This window comes from Oncorhynchus nerka, linkage group LG15 (assembly GCF_034236695.1).
Source record: "Oncorhynchus nerka isolate Pitt River linkage group LG15, Oner_Uvic_2.0, whole genome shotgun sequence".
Classification (NCBI taxonomy): Eukaryota; Metazoa; Chordata; class Actinopteri; order Salmoniformes; family Salmonidae; genus Oncorhynchus; species Oncorhynchus nerka.
The window spans coordinates 3,156,544-3,178,477 of NC_088410.1; the positions used below are offsets into that span (position 1 = coordinate 3,156,544).

General features: G+C 45.5%; 1 protein-coding gene across 1 annotated transcript in view; it reads left to right on the forward strand.

Annotated features, from left to right (window-relative positions):
• Nucleotides 1–22: 22 nt before the first annotated feature.
• LOC115121344 (BRCA1-associated ATM activator 1-like) overlaps nt 23–21,934 on the forward strand; it is a 25,182-nt gene continuing 3,270 nt past the window's right edge. Inside the window, exons 1-8 of the mRNA XM_065002158.1 lie at nt 23–183; nt 426–567; nt 1,084–1,238; nt 2,817–2,964; nt 11,736–12,004; nt 14,163–14,326; nt 14,603–14,713; nt 21,212–21,932. Of these exons, the coding sequence (XP_064858230.1) occupies nt 441–567; nt 1,084–1,238; nt 2,817–2,964; nt 11,736–12,004; nt 14,163–14,326; nt 14,603–14,713; nt 21,212–21,932 (1,695 nt within the window). The 5' untranslated portion in view covers nt 23–183; nt 426–440. The remainder of the gene's footprint in view (nt 184–425; nt 568–1,083; nt 1,239–2,816; nt 2,965–11,735; nt 12,005–14,162; nt 14,327–14,602; nt 14,714–21,211; nt 21,933–21,934) is intronic.

Below are 21,934 nucleotides of genomic sequence, written 5' to 3' on the forward strand. Positions count from 1 at the left end.
TTTTATACACAGACCTTGACTGGTCCTTCTTACTTTCCGTAGTGAGGGAATCCATGAACGCACGCTCCGGTAAAACCAAACACGGTTTCAGTCCCGGGAGATACTTTTCAGGCGATTGCTATCTATCAAGCTTCGTGAATTTGTCCCTAAATTGCTTCTCAGATATCTTCAACATATACCTAGGTACTGTAGTTATCATGCATTTGTCATTCAACTCAGTTGTTTTGTGTAGCTGACTTGGTTAACTTGATTACGAACGTGTTGCCATACAGTTCCTTACTTTACTTAGCTAGCTCTGGTCCAGGGCGGCAGTGTGTTTTACTATTAGACTCGACGAACGCTTACTAAACGCCCTGGACCAGAGCTAGTAAACTACAATCTGTCTAAACTAAAGTCATATTCCCCCTCTTGGCTTTTCCCCATAGACATCTCTAAGCAGCATGGACAGCGAGTGCCTGGTGTTGTTGCCTCGGGTGTGCGCTGTACTAGCGGACCCCAGACAGTCCCTACCAGACGACACCAGCCTCGAGAAACTGCTGGACTGGTTCACTGGTCTCACCAAGGAGGGTGAGGAGACACACACACAGAGAGAAAGGTCTCACAAGCAAGAATAAGGAGGAGAGACTTCCTATATAATCTCTCACACACAGTGAGGATGAGAGACTTCCTATATAATATCTCACACACAGCGAGGATGAGAGACTTCCTATATAATCTCTCACACACAGCGAGGATGAGAGACTTCCTATATAATCTCTCACACACAGCGAGGATGAGAGACTACTGATACTTTACTGAATACTGGCCTTGTGGTTATAAGGTTATATTATTTATAAGGTTATATTATTGATAGGTTTATACACTTGGTTTATTTGACGATGTGTTACAGTACTGTTGGGCAGGAAAACAAGTTTGCGCCACACCAGCTCTAAGCGATCATGACCTACACAAATGACCACCCTGCTATTCCCTACTGGGTACTGTTGACCAGGCATTAAGGCACTGCAGTGCACTGTGGGGAATAGGTTGCCATTTGGGACACAGACAATAATACCCAATAATACCTGTGGCGATGTTTTCCAGACCATGGCCTGGCCCTGTTGGAGTCCTGCCCCTGTCTGGTGGACTACATATCCACCGCGTGTCTGGACAAAACTACAGATCCCAGCATGCTTTCCTTCAGCCTCAAGCTTTCCGGCCTGCTGGCGGCCAGCCAACACGGCTTCAACCTGCTGCAGGTGAACTGACTGACTGATAGATATATTCAATCCATCCAGGTAGTATTGCAGGGGTAGAAGGAAACGCACACAAATCAGATGTTATTGGTCACATACACATGGTTAGAAGATGTTATTGGTCACATACACATGGTTAGCAGATGGTATTGGTCACATACACATGGTTAGCAGATGTTATTGGTCACATACACATGGTTAGCAGATGTTATTGGTCACATACACATGGTTAGCAGATGTTAATGGTCACATACACATGGTTAGCAGATGTTAATGGTCACATACACATGGTTAGCAGATGGTATTGGTCACATACACATGGTTAGCAGATGTTATTGGTCACATACACATGGTTAGCAGATGTTATTGGTCACATACACATGGTTAGCAGATGTTATTGGTCACATACACATGGTTAGCAGATGTTATTGGTCACATACACATGGTTAGCAGATGTTATTGGTCACATACACATGGTTAGCAGATGTTATTGGTCACATACACATGGTTAGCAGATGTTATTGGTCACATACACATGGTTAGCAGATGTTATTGGTCACATACACATGGTTAGCAGATGTTAATGTGAGTGTAGCGAAATGCTTGTGCTTCTAGTTCTGACCATGCAGTAATATCTAACAAATTCACAACAACTACCAAATACACACAAATCTAAAGGGAATAAGAATATGTACATATATATGGATGATAAAGAAGATTAATCTCATATTCAGGCCCAACAGGTGTAGTCATTATGGTAATAGGGTAGTCAATATGGTAATAGGATAGTCAATATGGTAATAGGGTAGTCAATATGGTAATAGGGTAGTCAATATGGTAATATGATAGTCATTATGGTAATAGGGTAGTCAATATGGTAATAGGGTAGTCAATATGGTAATATGATAGTCATTATGGTAATAGGGTAGTCAATATGGTAATAGGGTAGTCAATATGGTAATAGGGTAGTCAATATGGTAATAGGGTAGTCATTATGGTAATAGGGTAGTCAATATGGTAATAGGGTAGTCGTTATGGTAATAGGGTAGTCAATATGGTAATAGGGTAGTCAATATGGTAAAATGATAGAGTCAGGTGTAGTCAATATGGTAATAGGATAGTCAATATGGTAATAGGATAGTCAATATGGTAATAGGGTAGTCAATATGGTAATAGGGTATGGTCAATATGGTAATAGGATAGTCAATATGGTAATAGGGTAATAGTAGTCAATATGGTAATAGGGTAGTCAATATGGTAATAGGGTAGTCAATATGGTAATAGGGTAGTCAATATGGTAATAGGGTAGTCATTATGGTAATGGGGTAGTCAATATGGTAATAGGGTAGTCAATATGGTAATAGGGTAGTCAATATGGTAATAGGGTAGTCAATATGGTAGAGCCAGGTGTAGTCAATATGGTAATAGGGTAGTCAATATGGTAATAGGATAGTCTCAGGTGGAAGTTTCACCATATTGCTTACACCAATCAAATCTCTCCGCTCTCCACAAGTGATTTGTGATTGGGCGTCAGACTGTCTTCACCTCCTAGACATTCGCTATCTCTTCATCCCATCTCAGGATCGATCCATCCTGGGCGTGGCCTACGACAGCGAGCGATGGCAGATGGCTGGCCTATGGGAGGATCCGAGCGTGCGGATTGGCTGGATCCATGGCCTGAGTAACATGATGCGCCACACACAGGCCTTCCACTTCCTGGATCAGGCTGGTAGGTATGCCCCAGCTGGCAACTCAGAAACCTCAGACTTCCGACTTCAAGTCCGTTACAGAGAACTGGGAACTGGTCATCCCACTCCAAATCCTACTAATCCTAATTCTACTTTCCAACCTGAAGATCACCGATATCGTGATTTGAATGCGTTTTGTTCCCGAGTTCCAGCCTTTCGGCTGTCATGAAAGCAACAGTAGTACTCTGCTAAATGACTTAAATGTAAATGTATACTATCTAGGGAAGCCTTTCTATGGGTTTCTATCAACAGTAGTACTACAGTAGTATACTATCTAGAGCAGCCTTTCTATGGGTTTCTATCAACAGTAGTACTATAGTAGTATACTATCTAGAACAGCCTTTCTATGGGTTTCTATCTACAGGTTACTACAGTAGTATACTATCTAGAGCAGCCTTTCTATGGGTTTCTATCAACAGTAGTACTATAGTAGTATACTATCTAGAGCAGCCTTTCTATGGGTTTCTATCAACAGTAGTACTATAGTAGTATACTATCTAGAACAGCCTTTCTATGGGTTTCTATCAACAGGTTACTACAGTAGTATACTATCTAGAGCAGCCTTTCTATGGGTTTCTATCAACAGTAGTACTATAGTAGTATACTATCTAGAGCAGCCTTTCTATCTACAGGTTTACTATCTAGAGCAGGTTTACAGTAGTATACTATCTAGAGCAGCCTTTCTATGGGTTTCTATCTACAGGTTACAACAGTAGTATACTATCTAGAGCAGCCTTTCTATGGGTTTCTATCTACAGGTTACTACAGTAGTATACTATCTAGAGCAGCCTTTCTATGGGTTTCTATCTACAGGTTACTACAGTAGTATACTATCTAGAGCAGCCTTTCTATGGGTTTCTATCAACAGTAGTACTATAGTAGTATACTATCTAGAGCAGCCTTTCTATGGGTTTCTATCAACAGTAGTACTATAGTAGTATACTATCTAGAGCAGCCTTTCTATGGGTTTCTATCAACAGTAGTACTATAGTAGTATACTATCTAGGGAAGCCTTTCTATGGGTTTCTATTAACAGTAGTACTATAGTAGTATACTATCTAGGGAAGCCTTTCTATGGGTTTCTATCAACAGTAGTACTATAGTAGTATACTATCTAGAGCAGCCTTTCTATGGGTTTATATCAACAGGTTACTACAGTAGTATACTATCTAGAGCAGCCTTTCTATGGGTTTCTATCAACACGGTAGTATACTGGTAGTAGGATACGGTAGCAGCCTTTCTTAAACTATGGGTTTCTGTCCACGGGTTTAGCTGACAACGTCTGGAAAAACGAAGCGCTCTTCAAAGGGTCAGAATGCCGTGTGTTGTTCTGGTTGGTCGAATAGCACCGATGACAAGGAACTGTCAAAGGGTCAGAATGCCGTGTGTTGTTCTGGTTGGTCGAATAGCACCGATGACAAGGAACTGTCAAAGGGTCAGAATGCCGTGTGTTGTTCTGGTTGGTCGAATAGCACCGATGACAAGGAACTGTCAAAGGGTCAGAATGCCGTGTGTTGTTCTGGTTGGTCGAATAGCACCGATGACAAGGAACTGTCAAAGGGTCAGAATGCCATGTGTTGACAAGGAACTGTCAAAGTGGGGAATTGGTCTGTCAAGGTTGGGAATCTGCAGGGTCAGAATGTCACTGGTTGGTGTACGGGAATGACAAGGAACTGTCAAGTGGGGAATCTGACGAGGAACTGTCATGGGGAATCTGACGGAACTGTCATGTGGGGAATCTGAGGAACTGTCAAGTGGGGAATCTGACGAGGAACTGTCAAGTGGGGAATCTGACGAGGAACTGTCAAGTGGGGAATCTGACGAGGAACTGTCAAGTGGGGAATCTGACGAGGAACTGTCAAGTGGGGAATCTGACGAGGAACTGTCATGTGGGGAATCTGACGAGGAACTGTCAAGTGGGGAATCTGACGAGGAACTGTCAAGTGGGGAATCTGACGAGGAACTGTCAAGTGGGGAATCTGACGAGGAACTGTCAAGTGGGGAATCTGACGAGGAACTGTCATGTGGGGAATCTGACGTGGCTCGTTTCAGTTCGTTTGATCTTGTTCTCAGGTGTGGGTTATTTTTTTGTGTTTTGCTAATATTGCAACAACAAAAAAATTTGCTAGCTAGCTAACCAACAACTGTAACAATGTATTTGAGACAAGTTCTCATTGTGCAACTTTATGTTTTCAATTAACATTGGAGATTAAATATCGTTTACATGTTATCAATAATCTTAGCCAACCCTGTCTGTTTCCCCATAGTTGGGTATCCGTCGGTTTTGTTGCTACTCAACCAACCTGTCTATGTTAATGGTAGGTCTTGACATGTCAGAGTGACCTCAGTCGGGGTCTCAACATACTGTTGACAATTAGAATAGTAGAATCTGCATACGGTTGAGAATTAGAATAGTAGAATCTGCATACTGTTGACAATTAGAATAGTAGAATCTGCATACTGTTGACAATTAGAATAGTAGAATCTGCATACTGTTGACAATTAGAATAGTAGAATCTGCATACTGTTGATGTCACGGTTTGTACATGGTGAAGGAGAGTCGGACCAAACTGCAGCGTGTCGATTGCGATTCATCTTTATTAGACAAACGTAAAACACGACAAAACACTAACACTACAAAAACAATAAACGAAACGAAAACCGAAAACAGCCTATACATGTGTCTACTAACCTCTAACAAGGACATCAAGACACACAGGACAATCACCCACACCAAACTCAAAGAATATGGCTGCCTAAATATGGTTCCCAATCAGAGACAACGATAAACACCTGCCTCTGATTGAGAACGACTTCAGACAGCCATAGACTTATCTAGAACACCCCACTAGCTAAAATCCCCCATAATTACACACCACATACAAAAACCCATGCCACACCCTGGCCTGACCAAATAAATAAAGATAAACACAAAATACTTCGACCAGGGCGTGACAGTTGACAATTAGAATAGTAGAATACACATACTGTTGACAATTAGAATAGTAGAATACACATACTGTTGAGAGGTAGAATAGTAGAATACGCATACTGTTGAGAATTAGAATAGTAGAATACGCATACTGTTGAGAATTAGAATAGTAGAATACACATACTGTTGAGAATTAGAATAGTAGAATACACATACTGTTGAGAATTAGAATAGTAGAATACGCATACTGTTGAGAATTAGAATAGTAGAATACGCATACGGTTGAGAATTAGAATAGTAGAATACACATACTGTTGAGAATTAGAATAGTAGAATACACATACTGTTGAGAATTAGAATAGTAGAATACACATACTGTTGAGAATTAGAATAGTAGAATACACATACTGTTGAGAATTAGAATAGTAGAATACACATACTGTTGAGAATTAGAATAGTAGAATACACATACTGTTGAGAATTAGAATAGTAGAATACACATACTGTTGAGAATTAGAATAGTAGAATACACATACTGTTGAGAATTAGAATAGTAGAATACACATACTGTTGAGAATTAGAATAGTAGAATACACATACTGTTGAGAATTAGAATAGTAGAATACACATACTGTTGAGAATTAGAATAGTAGAATACGCATACTGTTGAGAATTAGAATAGTAGAATACGCATACTGTTGAGAATTAGAATAGTAGAATCTGCATACTGTTGAGAATTAGAATAGTAGAATACGCATACTGTTGAGAATTAGAATAGTAGCATAAACAAGGTGCGATTTCAACATTTGGCTGTGCGTCAGCAGTTGTTTTTCTCTTGTTGTGTCAGCCACTCAATTAGACATGTCAGCTAACACTATTTAGATTGGTGAGTTAGTCTAGCCAGCTATCTAAACTGGTCAGGTAGTCTAATCAGCTATCTAAACTGGTCAGGTAGTCTAATCAGCTATCTAAACTAGTCAGGTAGTCTAGCCAGCTATCTAAACTAGTCAGGTAGTCTAGTCAGCTATCTAAACTGGTCAGGTAGTCTAGCCAGCTATCTAAACTAGTCAGGTAGTCTAGCCAGCTATCTAAACTAGTCAGGTAGTCTAGCCAGCTATCTAAACTGGTCAGGTAGTCTAGCCAGCTATCTAAACTAGTCAGGTAGTCTAGCCAGCTAAACTCTAAACTATCTAAACTGGTCAGGTAGTCTAGCCAGCTATCTAAACTGGTCAGGTAGTCTAGCCAGCTATCTAAACTGGTCAGGTAGTCTAGCCAGCTATCTAAACTAGTCAGTTAGCTATCTAAACTGGTCAGGTAGTCTAGCCAGCTATCTAAACTGGTCAGGTAGTCTAGCCAGCTATCTAAACTGGTCAGGTAGTCTAGTCAGCTATCTAAACTGGTCAGGTAGCCTAGCCAGCTATCTAAACTGGTCAGGTAGTCTAGCCAGCTATCTAAACTAGTCAGTTAGCTATCTAAACTGGTCAGGTAGTCTAGCCAGCTATCTAAACTGGTCAGGTAGTCTAGCCAGCTATCTAACTGGTCAGGTAGTCTAGCCAGCTATCTAAACTGGTCAGGTAGTCTAGCCAGCTATCTAAACTGGTCAGTTAGTCTAGCCAGCTATCTAAACTGGTCAGGTAGTCTAGCCAGCTATCTAAACTGGTCAGGTAGTCTAGCCAGCTATCTAAACTGGTCAGGTAGTCTAGTCAGCTATCTAAACTGGTCAGGTAGTCTAGCCAGCTATCTAAACTGGTCAGGTAGTCTAGCCAGCTATCTAAACTGGTCAGGTAGTCTAGCCAGCTATCTAAACTGGTCAGGTAGTCTAGCCAGCTATCTAAACTGGTCAGTTAGTCTAGCCAGCTATCTAAACTGGCCAGGTAGTCTAGCCAGCTATCTAAACTAGTCAGGTAGTCTAGCCAGCTATCTAAACTGGTCAGGTAGTCTAGCCAGCTATCTAAACTGATCAGGTAGTCTAAACCAGGGTCCTGTTGCCAGCTATCTAAACTGGCCAGGTAGTCTAGCCAGCTATCTAAACTGGTCAGGTAGTCTAGCCAGCTATCTAAACTGGTCAGGTAGTCTAGCCAGCTATCTAAACTGGCCAGGTAGTCTAGTCAGCTATCTAAACTGGTCAGGTAGTCTAGCCAGCTATCTAAACTGGTCAGGGTCCTGTTGGTTCCAGACTGATCCATCGATACCGTTTGCCGTGCGGAAGCAGAGAGAACAGTCTATGACGGAGGCTGGAGTCTGACCATTTTTAGGGCCTCTGACACCGCCTGGTATAGAGGTCCTGGATGGCTGGGAGCTCTGCCCCAGTGATGTGTCAGTCATGCCTAGTACCCCTATCAACTCAGTGATGTACATAGGTGTTCTGGGCTGTACTCACTACCCTCTGTAGCGCCTTGCGGTCGGATGCTGAGCAGTTGCCATAGCAACATAACATACCAGGCGGTGATGCAGCCAGTCATGTTATGCTCTCAATGGTGCAGCTGTAGAACTTTGAGGATCTGAGGCCAAATCTGTTCAGTCTCCCGAGGGGAAGAAGCATTGTCTTGCTCTCTTCACGACTGTGTAGGTGTGTGTGCCATGGACCATGAAGCTCTCGAATGAAGCTCAGCTGTAGAACTTTGAGGATCTGATGGCCCCATGCCAAATCTGTTCAGTCTCCCCAGGGGGAAGAAGCGTTGTCTTGCTCTCTTCACGACTGTAGGTGTGTGTGGACCATGATAGATCCTTAGTGATGTGGCGGTGTGGTGCCAAGGCAACAACCTCTCTCTCAACATCAGCAAGACAAAGGAGCTGATCGTCGACGCCGAGGAACTTGAAGCTCTCGACCCGCTCCTCTACAGCCCCTCGATGTGAATGAGGGCGTGCTCAGCTCTGAGTTCCCTGTAGTCCACGATCAGCTCCTTTGTCTTGCTGATGTTGAGAGAGAGGTTATTGCCTTGGCACCACACCACCAGGTCTCTGACCTCCCTATAGTCTCATCGTCAACAGTGATCAGGCCTAGCACTGTCGTTCAGCCATGTCTTACAAACTTAATGATGGTGTTGGGAGTCAGTGGGTGAACAGGTTAGTACAGGCGGGGGACTAAGCATGCACCCCTGAGGGGCCCCCCCTACACATCAACTCAGTCCTCAGGGTCAGCGTGGTGGAAGAGTTGTTACCTACCCTTAATGTCAGGAAGTCCAGGATCCAGAGGGAGGTGTTCAGTCCCAGAGTCCTTAGCTTAGTGATGAGCTTTGAGGGCACTATGGTATTGAACAACTGAGCTGTAGTCAATGAACAGCATTCCCACATAGGTGTTCCTCTTGTCAAGGTGAGAAAGGGCAGTGTGAAGGGCGATTGAGATGCTTTTGGGAAACCGGGCCTTAAGGCAAATTTCATTGTTCCTAGTATACGAGTACAATCAACTCAGTACTGGTACTCTGTGTTCAGCCATGTTATTACGTTACATCTCTGAGCGGTTTCCCAAAACCATCGTTGGTATTAACGTTGCACTTGAACAAACATAATCTAAACGCCTGTCTCAGACCACTCATAGAACAGCTAAGTATAAAAAAATATATTATTACCTAGTACCCCTACACATCAACTCAGTACTGGTACTCTGTGTAAACAGTCATGTTATTACCTAGTACCCCTACACATCAACTCAGTACTGGTACTCTGTGTATACAGCCATGTTATTACCTAGTACCCCTACACATCAACTCAGTACTGGTACTCTGTGTATACAGCCATGTTATTACCTAGTACCCCTACACATCAACTCAGTACTGGTACTCTGTGTTCAGCCATGTTATTACCTAGTACCCCTACACATCAACTCAGTACTGGTACTCTGTGTATACAGCCATGTTATTACCTAGTACCCCTACACATCAACTCAGTACTGGTACTCTGTGTTCAGCCATGTTATTACCTAGTACCCCTACACATCAACTCAGTACTGGTACTCTGTGTTCAGCCATGTTATTACCTAGTACCCCTACACATCAACTCAGTACTGGTACTCTGTGTATCCTTGTAAACAGCCATGTTATTACCTAGTACCCCTACACATCAACTCAGTACTGGTACTCTGTGTTCAGCCATGTTATTACCTAGTACCCCTACACATCAACTCAGTACTGGTACTCTGTGTTCAGCCATGTTATTACCTAGTACCCCTACACATCAACTCAGTACTGGTACTCTGTGTTCAGCCATGTTATTACCTAGTACCCCTACACATCAACTCAGTACTGGTACTCTGTGTTCAGCCATGTTATTACCTAGTACCCCTACACATCAACTCAGTACTGGTACTCTGTGTTCAGCCATGTTATTACCTAGTACCCCTACACATCAACTCAGTACTGGTACTCTGTGTTCAGCCATGTTATTACCTAGTACCCCTACACATCAACTCAGTACTGGTACTCTGTGTTCAGCCATGTTATTACCTAGTACCCCTACACATCAACTCAGTACTGGTACTCTGTGTTCAGTCATGTTATTACCTAGTACCCCTACACATCAACTCAGTACTGGTACTCTGTGTTCAGCCATGTTATTACCTAGTACCCCTACACATCAACTCAGTACTGGTACTCTGTGTTCAGCCATGTTATTACCTAGTACCCCTACACATCAACTCAGTACTGGTACTCTGTGTTCAGCCATGTTATTACCTAGTACCCCTACACATCAACTCAGTACTGGTACACTGTGTATACAGTCATGTTATTACCTAGTACCCCTACACATCAACTCAGTACTGGTACTCTGTGTTCAGCCATGTTATTACCTAGTACCCCTACACATCAACTCAGTACTGGTACTCTGTGTTCAGCCATGTTATTACCTAGTACCCCTACACATCAACTCAGTACTGGTACTCTGTGTTCAGTCATGTTATTACCTAGTACCCCTACACATCAACTCAGTACTGGTACTCTGTGTTCAGCCATGTTATTACCTAGTACCCCTACACATCAACTCAGTACTGGTACTCTGTGTATACAGCCATGTTATTACCTAGTACCCCTACACATCAACTCAGTACTGGTACTCTGTGTTCAGCCATGTTATTACCTAGTACCCCTACACATCAACTCAGTACTGGTACTCTGTGTTCAGCCATGTTATTACCTAGTACCCCTACACATCAACTCAGTACTGGTACTCTGTGTTCAGCCATGTTATTACCTAGTACCCCTACACATCAACTCAGTACTGGTACTCTGTGTAGCCATGTTATTACCTAGTAAACATCAACTCAGTACTGGTTGTTAGCCATGTTATTACCTAGTACATCAACTCAGTACTGGTACTCTGTGTTCAGCCATGTTATTACCTAGTACCCCTACACATCAACTCAGTACTGGTACACTGTGTTCAGCCATGTTATTACCTAGTACCCCTACACATCAACTCAGTACTGGTACTCTGTGTTCAGCCATGTTATTACCTAGTACCCCTACACATCAACTCAGTACAACTCATGTTACTAGTACCCCTACACATCAACTCAGTACTGGTACTCTGTGTAAACAGCCATGTTATTACCTAGTACCCCTACACATCAACTCAGTACTGGTACTCTGTGTTCAGCCATGTTATTACCTAGTACCCCTACACATCAACTCAGTACTGGTACTCTGTGTATCCTTGTAAACAGCCATGTTGTCGTTGTGTATTTATTATTACATGTTGTGTTTATCTATTATTTCTCTATTGTCTTTCTCTCCTCATTGTTGGGAAGGGCCCGTAAGAAAGCATTTCACTGTTAGTCTCCACCTGTTGTTTACGAAGCAAATGTATTTGATTGTATCTCCTCAGGCCTGACCAAACCCCTCCTCCAGCTACAGACTGACCCCAGCCTATTCGTCGCCTCGGCCGCAAATCACCTCCTGGCCCGCCTCCTAACCTTCCACCAGCCAGCTACAACCTCACACACAACCCAGGGGAATGGCCTCACTGTTCCACCCAATAAGGAAGAGGTAGAATTGGACGTAACCATGGAGACAAGTCCAGGAAGCGGGTGTTCCATCACCATGGAGATCTTGAAGCACCTGGAGAGCTCTCTGGAGTCAGACAGCCACACCCAGGTACGATTGGTTGATTGAGAATATATATATATATATTTTTTTACAGCGGTGCCCCTAGAGGAGGGAAAGGAAAGGAGGGGGAGGGGAGGAGAAGAAGTGGTTGAAGACAGATAAGTATAGCTGCGAGCAGCAATGAACGGGGTTCACAGGATGACAGAAAGGACACAAGATCAGTTGGATAACAAAGGAAGTATCATGTAGGAACTATCTTCCTTTATGTGTAATCAGTGAAGGCAATACCATGTTCATCCACGTTTACCCGCGTTTCTCTGTGTAGTGAGTCCTCCATATCAGAGGCAGTAGGGACGGCCAGGGATGTTCTCTGTTTAGTGAGTCCTCCAGATCAGAGGCAGTAGGGATGACCAGGGATGTTCTCTGTTTAGTGAGTCCTCCAGATCAGAGGCAGTAGGGACGACCAGGGATGTTCTCTGTTTAGTGAGTCCTCCAGATCAGAGGCAGTAGGGATGACCAGGGATGTTCTCTGTTTAGTGAGTCCTCCAGATCAGAGGCAGTAGGGACGACCAGGGATGTTCTCTGTTTAGTGAGTCCTCCAGATCAGAGGCAGTAGATGACCAGGGATGTTCTCTGTTTAGTGAGTCCTCCAGATCAGAGGCAGTAGGGACGACCAGGGATGTTCTCTGTTTAGTGAGTCCTCCAGATCAGAGGCAGTAGGGACGACCAGGGATGTTCTCTGTTTAGTGAGTCCTCCAGATCAGAGGCAGTAGATGACCAGGGATGTTCTCTGTTTAGTGAGTCCTCCAGATCAGGGATGTTCTCTGTTTAGTGAGTCCTCCAGATCAGAGGCAGTAGATGACCAGGGATGTTCTCTGTTTAGTGAGTCCTCCAGATCAGAGGCAGTAGATGACCAGGGATGTTCTCTGTTTAGTGAGTCCTCCAGATCAGAGGCAGTAGGGATGACCAGGGATGTTCTCTGTTTAGTGAGTCCTCCAGATCAGAGGCAGTAGGGATGACCAGGGATGTTCTCTGTTTAGTGAGTCCTCCAGATCAGAGGCAGTAGATGACCAGGGATGTTCTCTGTTTAGTGAGTCCTCCACATCAGAGGCCAGTAGTGAGTCCTCCAGATCAGAGGCAGGGATGTTCTCTGTTTAGTGAGTCCTCCAGATCAGAGGCAGTAGGGACGACCAGGGATGTTCTCTGTTTAGTGAGTCCTCCACATCAGAGGCAGTAGGGACGACCAGGGATGTTCTCTGTTTAGTGAGTCCTCCAGATCAGAGGCAGTAGGGACGACCAGGGATGTTCTCTGTTTAGTGAGTCCTCCAGATCAGAGGCAGTAGATGACCAGGGATGTTCTCTGTTTAGTGAGTCCTCCAGATCAGAGGCAGTAGATGACCAGGGATGTTCTCTGTTTAGTGAGTCCTCCAGATCAGAGGCAGTAGATGACCAGGGATGTTCTCTGTTTAGTGAGTCCTCCAGATCAGAGGCAGTAGATGACCAGGGATGTTCTCTGTTTAGTGAGTCCTCCAGATCAGAGGCAGTAGATGACCAGGGATGTTCTCTGTTTAATGAGTCCTCCAGATCAGAGGCAGTAGATGACCAGGGATGTTCTCTTGATAAGTGTGTGATTTGAACCATGTTCCTGTCCTGCTATTGGCTGAATATATACGAGGCAATTTAGCAATTAGTATTTGTTATCTAATAATTATGATAAATGAGGTGTTGTTGCTCACTGTTGGCATATAGATAAATGTGGACATGTTGTTATATACAGCTGGCTCCCGGCCGGCACAAGGAGTCGCTAGAGCGCGATGGGACAAGGACGTCCTGGCCGGCCAAGTCCTCCCCTAACCTGGACGACACTGGGCCGATTGTGCGCCGCCTCGTGAGACTCCCTGTCGAGGCCGGCTGCGACACAGCCCGGGATCGAACCCGGATCTGTAGTGATGCCTCTAGCACTGCGGATGCATTGCCTTAGACCGCTGCCCCGCTCGCGAGGACCTAAGGCCTCTAGTTTCTAACAGACACACAACTTAGAAAAAAAGTGAACAATCTACGCTTGAGTTATTTGACCATATATATATATATAGAGTTATAGAGTTATGAGAATAACAACAGGTTTTCACGCTGCGAACCCTTTAACAATTATGTTTTTCTGAAGGTGTTTTTATAATGGTCTTCTATTGTTATGACGTGTCACCAGGTGCTCCAGGGGCTGAGGCTGCTGGCCCTGACTCTCCCCGAGCTGGAGGCTCCTCTCCGGGGCTCGGTGATCAGGCGAGTCCTGGGGCCTCTGGAGGGGTTGGTCCGAGAAGGCCGCACAGCAGTCGCGCAGCCTCTAATGGACGTCCTGCTGGCTACATACAGGTGTGTTTGGTGAACCGACCGCATTATGGTGTTGGGTTGATTCTGAACATCGCTTGTGTTTCCAAGGTAACCAGGTTGCTACGACAACGTGCCGTTTATTTAGTTTAAAAAATCACTGAAACGGGGGAGGGACTACATGGACTTGTCCAGTAAGATTAGTCTCCTTCTCTCTGTCCTCACTCAGTCCTAAACACACACACACACACGCACGCACCTTGTAATATGAACATTTAACGCCAGATTCGTCAATAAGATTGTCAAGTTTTGATTTTGCAGGTCCGGTCCGTGTGACTCCAGACTCGTCTCTCTGATGGCGTCCATGTTGAACTCCCAGAATCCCTCTGACGCTGCTCTGTGTGCCGCCGCCACCCTCCATCCGGAGACCTGGTAACAGACACGACCACAGACACACAGCTACGACCACAGACACACAGCTACGACCACAGACACACAGCTACGACCACAGACACACAGCTACGACCACAGACACACAGCTACGACCACAGACACACAGCTACGACCACAGACACACAGCTACGACCACAGACACACGACCACAGACACACAGCTACGACCACAGACACACAGCTACGACCACAGACACACGACCACAGACACACAGCTACGACCACAGACACACAGCTACGACCACAGACACACAGCTACGACCACAGACACACAGCTACGACCACAGACACACAGCTACGACACAGACCACAGACACACACAGACACACAGCTACACACACACAGCTACCACAGACACACAGCTACGACCACAGACACACAGCTACGACACAGACACACAGCTACGACCACAGACACACGACACACAGCTACGACCAGACACACAGGCACACAGACACACAGACGACACAGACACACAGCTACGACCACAGACACACAGCTACGACCACAGACACACAGCTACGACCACAGACACACAGCTACGACCACAGACACACAGCTACGACCACAGACACACAGCTACGACCACAGACACACAGACACGACCACAGACACACGACCACAGACACACAGACACACAGCTACGACCACAGACACACGACCACAGACACACAGCTACGACCACAGACACACGGCCACAGACACACGACCACAGACACACAGCTACGACCACAGACACACAGACACACCGCTACGACCACAGACACACAGACACGACCACAGACACACAGCTACGACCACAGACACACAGCTACGACCACAGACACACAGCTACGACCACAGACACACAGCTACGACCACACACAGACACGACCACAGACACACAGCTACGACCACAGACACACAGCTACGACCACAGACACACAGCTACGACCACAGACACACAGCTACGACCACAGACACACAGCTACGACCACAGACACACAGCTACGACCACAGACACACAGCTACGACCACAGACACAGCGTGGTCGTAGCTGATTGACTAACTGGGTATTGTTTCAGTCCTCCAGTCCTCAGATAAAGGTCGTAGCTGACTGACTAACTGGGTATTGTTTCAGTCCTCCAAGCCTCAGATAGAAGGTCGTAGCTGATTGACTAACTGGGTATTATTTCAGTCCTCCAGTCAAAATCAAATCAAATCAAATTTATTTATATAGCCCTTCGTACATCAGCTGATATCTCAAAGTGCTGTACAGAAACCCAGCCTAAAACCCCAAACAGCAAGCAATGCAGGTGTAAAAGCACGGTGGCTAGGAAAAACTCCCTAGAAAGGCCAAAACCTAGAAAGAAACCTAGAGAGGAACCAGGCTATGTGGGGTGGCCAGTCCTCTTCTGGCTGTGCCGGGTAGAGATTATAACAGAACATGGCCAAGATGTTCAAATGTTCATAAATGACCAGCATGGTCGAATAATAATAAGGCAGAACAGTTGAAACTGGAGCAGCAGCACAGTCAGGTGGAATGCGGACAGCAAGGAGTCATCATGTCAGGTAGTCCTGGGGCACGGTCCTAGGGCTCAGGTCCTCCGAGAGAGAGAAAGAAAGAGAGAATTAGAGAGAGCATATGTGGGGTGGCCAGTCCTCTTCTGGCTGTGCCGGGTGGAGATTATACCAGAACATGGCCAAGATGTTCAAATGTTCATAAATGACCAGCATGGTCGAATAATAGTAAGGCAGAACAGTTGAAACTGGAGCAGCAGAATGGCCAGGTGGACTGGGGACATGCAAGGAGTCATCATGTCAGGTAGTCCTGGGACATGGTCCTAGGGCCAGGCCAGTTGAAACTGGAGCAGCAGCATGGCCAGGTGGACTGGGGACAGCAAGGAGTCATCATGTCAGGTAGTCCTGGGACATGGTCCTAGGGCCAGGCCAGTTGAAACTGGAGCAGCAGCATGGCCAGGTGGACTGGGGACAGCAAGGAGTCATCATGTCAGGTAGTCCTGGGACATGGTCCTAGGGCCAGGCCAGTTGAAACTGGAGCAGCAGCACGGCCAGGTGGACTGGGGACAGCAAGGAGTCATCATGTCAGGTAGTCCTGGGACATGGTCCTAGGGCCAGGCCAGTTGAAACTGGAGCAGCAGCACGGCCAGGTGGACTGGGGACAGCAAGGAGTCATCATGTCAGGTAGTCCTGGGACATGGTCCTAGGGCCAGGCCAGTTGAAACTGGAGCAGCAGCATGGTCCTAGGGCTCAGGTCCTCCGAGAGAGAGAAGGAGAGAATTAGAGAACGCACACTTAGATTCACACAGGACACCGAATAGGACAGGAGAAGTACTCCAGATATAACAAACTGACCCTAGCCCCCCGACACATAAACTACTGCAGCATAAATACTGGAGGCTGAGACAGGAGGGGTCAGGAGACACTGTGGCCCCATCCGAGGACACCCCCGGACAGGGCCAAACAGGAAGGATATAACCCCACCCACTTTGCCAAAGCACAGCCCCCACACCACTAGAGGGATATCTTCAACCACCAACTTACCATCCTGAGACAAGGCCGAGTATAGCCCACAAAGATCTCCGCCACGGCACAACCCAAGGGGGGGGCGCCAACCCAGACAGGCTGACCACAACAGTGAATCAACCCACTCAGGTGACGCACCCCCTCCCCGGGACGGCATGAGAGAGCCCCAGTAAGCCAGTGACTCAGCCCCTGTAACAGGGTTAGAGGCAGAGAATCCCAGTGGAAAGAGGGGAACCGGCCAGGCAGAGACAGCAAGGGCGGTTCGTTGCTCCAGAGCCTTTCCGTTCACCTTCCCACTCCTGGGCAGACTACACTCAATCATATGACCCACTGAAGAGATGAGTCTTCAGTAAAGACTTAAAGGTTGAGACCGAGTTTGCGTCTCTGACATGGGTAGGCAGACCGTTCCATAAAAATGGAGCTCTATAGGAGAAAGCCCTGCCTCCAGCTGTTTGCTTAGAAATTCTAGGGACAATTAGGAGGCCTGCGTCTTGTGACCGTAGCGTACGTGTAGGTATGTATGGCAGGACCAAATCAGAGAGATAGGTAGGAGCAAGCCCATGTAATGCTTTGTAGGTTAGCAGTAAAACCTTGAAATCAGCCCTTGCTTTGACAGGAAGCCAGTGTAGAGAGGCTAGCACTGGAGTAATATGATCAAATTTTTTGGTTCTAGTCAGGATTCTAGCAGCCGTATTTAGCACTAACTGAAGTTTATTTAGTGCTTTATCCGGGTAGCCGGAAAGTAGAGCATTGCAGTAGTCTAACCTAGAAGTGACAAAAGCGTGGATAAATTTTTCTGCATCATTTTTGGACAGAAAGTTTCTGATTTTTGCAATGTTACGTAGATGGAAAAAAGCTGTCCTCGAAATGGTCTTGATATGTTCTTCAAAAGAGAGATCAGGGTCCAGAGTAACGCCGAGGTCCTTCACAGTTTTATTTGAGACGACTGTACAACCATTAAGATTAATTGTCAGATTCAACAGAAGATCTCTTTGTTTCTTGGGACCTAGAACAAGCATCTCTGTTTTGTCCGAGTTTAATAGTAGAAAGTTTGCAGCCATCCACATCCTTATGTCTGAAACACATGCTTCTAGCGAGGGCAATTTTGGGGCTTCACCATGTTTCATTGAAATGTACAGCTGTGTGTCATCTGCATAGCAGTGAAAGTTTACATTATGTTTTCGAATAACATCCCCAAGAGGTAAAATATATAGTGAAAACAATAGTGGTCCTAAAACAGAACCTTGAGGAACACCGAAATTTACAGTTGATTTGTCAGAGGACAAACCATTCACAGAGACAAACTGATATCTTTCCGACAGATAAGATCTAAACCAGGCCAGAACATGTCCGTGTAGACCAATTTGGGTTTCCAATCTCTCCAAAAGAATGTGGTGATCGATGGTATCAAAAGCAGCACTAAGGTCTAGGAGCACGAGGACAGATGCAGAGCCTCGGTCCGATGCCATTAAAATGTCATTTACCACCTTCACAAGTGCCGTCTCAGTGCTACGATGGGGTCTAAAACCAGACTGAAGCATTTCGTATACATTGTTTGTCTTCAGGAAGGCAGTGAGTTGCTGCGCAACAGCCTTCTCTAAATATTTTGAGAGGAATGGAAGATTCGATATAGGCCGATAGTTTTTTATATTTTCTGGGTCAAGGTTTGGCTTTTTCAAGAGAGGCTTTATTACTGCCACTTTTAGTGAGTTTGGTACACATCCAGTGGATAGAGAGCCGTTTATTATGTTCAACATAGGAGGGCCAAGCACAGGAAGCAGCTCTTTCAGTAGTTTAGTTGGAATAGGGTCCAGTATGCAGCTTGAAGGTTTAGAGGCCATGATTAGTTTCATCATTGTGTCAAGAGATATAGTACTGAAAGACTTGAGCGTCTCTCTTGATCCTAGGTCCTGGCAGAGTTGTGCAGACTCAGGACAACTGAGGTTTGGAGGAATACGCAGGTTTAAAGAGGAGTCCGTAATTTGCTTTCTAATAATCATAATCTTTTCCTCAAAGAAGTTCGTGAATTTATCACTGCTAAAGTGAAAGTCATCCTCTCTTGGGGAATGCTGCTTTTTAGTTAGCTTTGCAACAGTATCAAAAAGGAATTTCGGATTGTTCTTATTTTCCTCAATTAAGTTAGAAAAATAGGATGATCGAGCAGCAGTAAGCGCTCTTCGGTACTGCACGGTACCGTCCTTCCAAGCTAGTCGGAAGACTTCCAGTTTGGTGTGGCGCCATTTCCGTTCCAATTTTCTGGAAGCTTGCTTCAGAGCTCGGGTATTTTCTGTGTACCAGGGAGCTAGTTTCTTATGAGAAATGTTTTTAGTTTTTAGGGGTGCAACTGCATCTAGGGTATTGCGCAAGGTTAAATTGAGTTCCTCAGTTAGGTGGTTAACTGATTTTTGTCCTCTGGCGTCCTTGGGTAGGCAGAGGGAGTCTGGAAGGGCATCAAGGAATCTTTGTGTTGTCTGTGAATTTATAGCACGACTTTTGATGTTCCTTGGTTGGGGTCTGAGCAGATTATTTGTTGCAATTGCAAACGTAATAAAATGGTGGTCCGATAGTCCAGGATTATGAGGGAAAACATTAAGATCCACAACATTTATTCCATGGGACAAAACTAGGTCCAGCGTATGACTGTGACAGTGAGTGGGTCCAGAGACATGTTGGACAAAACCCACTGAGTCGATGATGGCTCCGAAAGCCTTTTGGAGTGGGTCTGTGGACTTTTCCATGTGAATATTAAAGTCACTAAAGATTAGAATATTATCTGCTATGACTACAAGGTCCGATAGGAATTCAGGGAACTCAGTGAGAAACGCTGTATATGGCCCAGGAGGCCTGTAAACAGTAGCTATAAAAAGTGATTGAGTAGGCTGCATAGATTTCATGACTAGAAGCTCAAAAGACGAAAACGTCATTTTTTTTTTTGTAAATTGAAATTTGCTATCGTAAATGTTAGCAACACCTCCGCCTTTGCGGGATGCACGGGGGATATGGTCACTAGTGTAGCCAGGAGGTGAGGCCTCATTTAAAACGGTAAATTCATCAGGCTTAAGCCATGTTTCAGTCAGGCCAATCACATCAAGATTATGATCAGTGATTAGTTCATTGACTATAATTGCCTTTGAAGTAAGGGATCTAACATTAAGTAGCCCTATTTTGAGATGTGAGGTATCATGATCTCTTTCAGTAATGACAGGAATGGAGGTGGTCTTTATCCTAGTGAGATTGCTAAGGCGAACACCGCCATGTTTAGTTTTGCCCAACCTAGGTCGAGGCACAGACACGGTCTCAATGGTGATAGCTGAGCTGACTACACTGACTGTGCTAGTGGCAGACTCCACTATGCTGGCAGGCTGGCTAACAGCCTGCTGCCTGGCCTCCACCCTATTGTGGAGCTAGAGGAGTTAGAGCCCTGTCTATGTTGGTAGATAAGATGAGAGCACCCCTCCAGCTAGGATGGAGTCCGTCACTCCTCAGCAGGTCAGGCTTGGTCCTGTTTATGGGTGAGTCCCAGAAAGAGGGCCAATTATCTACAAATTCTATCTTTTGGGAGGGGCAGAAAACAGTTTTCAACCAGCGATTGAGTTGTGAGACTCTGCTGTAGATCTCATCACTCCCCCTAACTGGGAGGGGGCCAGAGACAATTACTCGATGCCGACACATCTTTCTAGCTGATATGCACGCAGAAGCTATGTTGCGCTTGGTGATCTCTGACTGTTTCATCCTAACATCGTTGGTGCCGACGTGGATAACAATATCTCTATACTCTCTACACTCGCCAGTTTTAGCTTTAGCCAGCACCAACTTCAGATTAGCCTTAACGTCGGTAGCCCTCAGTCCTCAGATAGAAGGTCGTAGCTGACTGACTAACTGGGTTTTGTTTCAGTCCTCCAGGCCTCAGATAGAAGGTCGTAGCTGATTGACTAACTGGGTATTGTTTCAGTCCTCCAGGCCTCAGACAGAAGATCGTAGCTGTTCTGCTGGGACCTCTACAGATGGTTACTGGAGTAACACTGCTCGACTGGCCCAATGACAGACACACTGATCAACAGACTGACCACAGACACACTGATCAACAGACTGACCACAGACACACTGATCAACAGACTGACCACAGACACACTGATCAACAGACTGACCACAGACACACTGATCAACAGACTGACCACAGACACACTGATCAACAGACTGACCTCAGACACACTGATCAACAGACTGACCACAGACACACTGATCAACAGACTGACCTCAGACACACTGATCAACAGACTGACCTCAGACACACTGATCAACAGACTGACCACAGACACACTGATCAACAGACTGACCACAGACACACCGATCAACAGACTGACCTCAGACACACTGATGAAGACCACAGACACACTGATGAAGACCACAGACACACTGATGAAGACCACAGACACACTGATCAACAGACTGACCACAGGCACATTGATCACAGGCACATTGATCAACAGACTGACCACAGACACACTGATGAAGACCACAGACACACTGATGAAGACCACAGACACACTGATGAAGACCACAGACAGACTGACACTGACCAGGACAGACAGACGGAGGGTCGTAGCTCTCTCTCTCTCCTGCTGGATCATCTCAATCACAAACCCTCCTGTGTCTCGCTGCTCTGCGTCTCCGT